General features: G+C 42.2%; 1 protein-coding gene across 1 annotated transcript; it reads right to left on the bottom strand.

Annotated features, from left to right (window-relative positions):
- Nucleotides 1-1,644: 1,644 nt before the first annotated feature.
- Nucleotides 1,645-2,941, bottom strand: CC84DRAFT_1241084 (uncharacterized protein; the record flags this gene model as incomplete). The annotated part of the gene is made up of 2 exons (XM_018184043.1): nt 1,645-2,496; nt 2,561-2,941. The coding sequence occupies 2 exons, from the start codon at nt 2,939-2,941 to the stop codon at nt 1,645-1,647; spliced, it is 1,233 nt and encodes a 410-aa protein (XP_018028823.1).
- Between the last annotated feature and the right edge of the window lie 287 nt (nt 2,942-3,228).

Here is a 3,228-nt window from a genome sequence, read left to right as displayed (position 1 = left end):
ACTCTTCTTTTACACACGTAACGTGTAACGCTTTAAATATAGTATCTTATTCCTTATACGCCTCTAGTATTTACGCTTCTAACTTCTTCTTCTTAGTAACTAACTATAAAAACTTATTTTAAGTAATAGACACATTATATTTTAACCCCTATCTCTAACATTTACTATACTTCCCTAAACTAATATAGACCTTACACACACGAGAGTACGCTTAATAGAAGGAATATTTAGATACTATAATAGCACTATAATTCTTAATGGTAAAAATGAGGTCGCGACGACGCTTAGTAGTATAATAGTTAGTAGGCATGATTCTTTAGGATAAAGAATAGAAAGGAAGGGGATAATGTTATAAACCAAAAGATAGAGGGGTGAGGTGGGGCGCTTATAAAGGTATAAGGATGTAGTGGTAGGGTTACGACAAGATAAAGAGTAGCCAAGCCACTTAGATAGTAGTCATATAATCTACTTAGCTACTTAGGAGCCCTAAGCAGCCAAGTAAGCCAAGATAGGTTACGTGACCTACTTAGCTACTTAGGAGCCCTAAGCAGCCGAGTAGGCAAGTATATAGGAACTTAAGTATGAACCTTTATACTCGTGTTTAACCTATTTATTAATCTATTGTTTGGATTACACTTAGGCTATATTATTAATTCGTTATATCCTCCTCCAATACTATCGTCTTAATAAAACCCCTTCCCTTCCCTTAGTTGTCTTGCCCGAGAACCAACCCTAACCCTTTAGGACTAGCTACCCTTCTAGATTTAACAATAATAGTATATAGAGATGATGAATTACTATAGTAATCTATTATTATTAATCCACGATATAGTTACTACATCTAGTTTCATTATAGGAAAGATTACTTATAATATTTTGGCAACACAACCTTACTATAGTTAATTAACCATTACTCTAACGCGACCATACCGCTTCCTAAAGCCCTCATTTCTCACTAGAACCCCTTTCAAGAATAGCTTAGCCCAAAGCCAAGTAACTCCCGTTATAGTGAGGATGGATACCTATACTCGTGTTTAATCTATTTATTAATCTATTATTTGGATTACACTTAGGCCATATTATTAACTCGTTATATCTCCTCTAATACTATCATCTCGATGAAACCCCATTCCTTCCCTTAGTTGTCTTGCCCAAGAACTAACCCTAACCCTTTAGGACTAGCTACCCTTCTGGATTTAACATCTAGTAAGGTTTATTTTAGCGGACGATCACTAATATATTTTACCTGTAATAATTATCCTACTAGACGTTTAAAACTAAAACATATCGCCGATTACACTTCGTTTTTAAAACGGCATTAACTATCGGAGCCACTACCGGAGCAACCAAACAAGCCCCAATTAGGTAGTAGACGGGTCGCCCGTATACTATTCTCTTGGCTGGCTGCCAGCACGCGATACCTCTAAGATAGACTACTTCCAGCAGTATATCCATCCTTGTCAGGTAGCCTGGGGTTACCGTGACACCCTTCCTTTATCACTCATTAGTTGATAAACCAAGTCACGATTAACCTGATTTAAGCACGTATCTTAGGGACTTCCATAATGTTTTAGCATCACAAATCTATACGTGGCCTCATGGTAATTATCGTAGTGCCTAGGGAAACATCAAATGCAACTTCAGCTATGGAAATCTGTGCTCAATGTTCTTCTCTTCGCTAAAGATGATGTCCCACGCAACTTCAAGCGCCATCCTGCTAAAAGCGGTATCTGGATGGGATGGTTTTACCATCCAAACGCTCTTTGCCTTCTTGGCCTTCTCCCATCCGGACATGTCTACCTCAGCACCCATTGGTAATCCCCACCCTTCATTTCCATTGTTAGTGCTGGGCTCGCCTTTGGTCCCTTGGATGTCGCTGTTGGCGCCACGATCCTCCATGCCCAAGCCATCCACGTAGTGCCACTGTGCCATGACGGTTGGGATCGTGGTATAGGCCACGAGCTCTCCGTCGGCGATCATGTCCTTTATAATCAAGTCCACTTGCACATTGAAATCAAACGCTGTCCGTAAGAGTAGCTTGGCGGCCCCTCGCTGGGTGATAGCGTAAGCAGTTGTGCAGACGAATCCGCCGGACTGATGGACGACGCGCTCTTTCCCGAGTTTCTGTCCAAAATAATCCTTGCCCTCCGGAACGTACGGGTCCTTATACTTGAGGTAGGATGTTGGGGACTTTTGCTGATCGAAACAATTGCCCAGGGAGAGGATATCCCAGTGGTCAGAGTGCCATGGATCGTCTGGATTTTCCCTGAGAACGCTTTCTACCTGGACGTTCTGATGGCCTTTTTTGTCATCCGTCTCCACCATATTATCTTCAACACCATGCGTGTATATGGGTTTCGAGCCGAGCTGATGGAGAAGCCCAGTGAATTGCTCATTAAGAAGCGCCATTATGCGTCGAACGTCAATATCCCAGGCCGCATCCGATTCGATGATTAGAGTAGGTGGAAGCTTTTTCTCAACTATTTCAGACCATATCTGTAAAGGGAAAATTTTAGTGCTGTTTCCGCGGCTCACTAATTAGACAATAAAATAAACTCACATTTGCATGTGCCCTCCAGCAACCTTTCTCCCCTGGCTTCAGATCCTGCGGGTTACTGGACGGAGGCATACCGACTGAATTAATCTCGCTTGGGAGGACAGCAGGTTGCTCTGTTACGTCAAGCCCGGAAAGGTAGGCCTGTAGTCTGACAGCATCGAGGCGATCGAAACGAGTGGGAATGTTAATGAACTTGATCGAGTGGAAGCCTAATGTACGATTCCCTGCTGCAGTTCGTGTTAAAATTTCAATCGCTCTTATTCCTAACAACTGCCGTGCGTGAGATAATGGGGCGAGAAGCGAGGTGTGGAAATTGGCTAAAACAAGAAGTAAAACTACAACGAGGCAGAGAAAGGTTCGAATTTTTCTTCGTTGGCCATTCATCGTGGGAGCAAACTATGTCATAATAGAGTTTAAGGAATGAAATCGTGTTATTGAGGGAAGTTGGTAAGATTATACCTTAGCTCTACTATGCAAGCAATGCGAGACACGCTATCTAGCTACCCCTAGATTCCAGCCACCCCTAGATTCCGGCCACCCCTAGATTCCATTTACCCCTAGATTCCGGCCACCCTACCAAAGTGCATTACCTACACTTAAATCGCGATACCTCTAAATACTTTATTATCGTTCATAACGAATAAAGTGAGGAATTAACTATTATATATAGT

Source organism: Paraphaeosphaeria sporulosa (assembly GCF_001642045.1).
Source record: "Paraphaeosphaeria sporulosa strain AP3s5-JAC2a unplaced genomic scaffold CC84scaffold_37, whole genome shotgun sequence".
NCBI classification, from domain to species: domain Eukaryota; kingdom Fungi; phylum Ascomycota; class Dothideomycetes; order Pleosporales; family Didymosphaeriaceae; genus Paraphaeosphaeria; species Paraphaeosphaeria sporulosa.
This window is presented reverse-complemented; position numbering and strand designations above follow the sequence as displayed.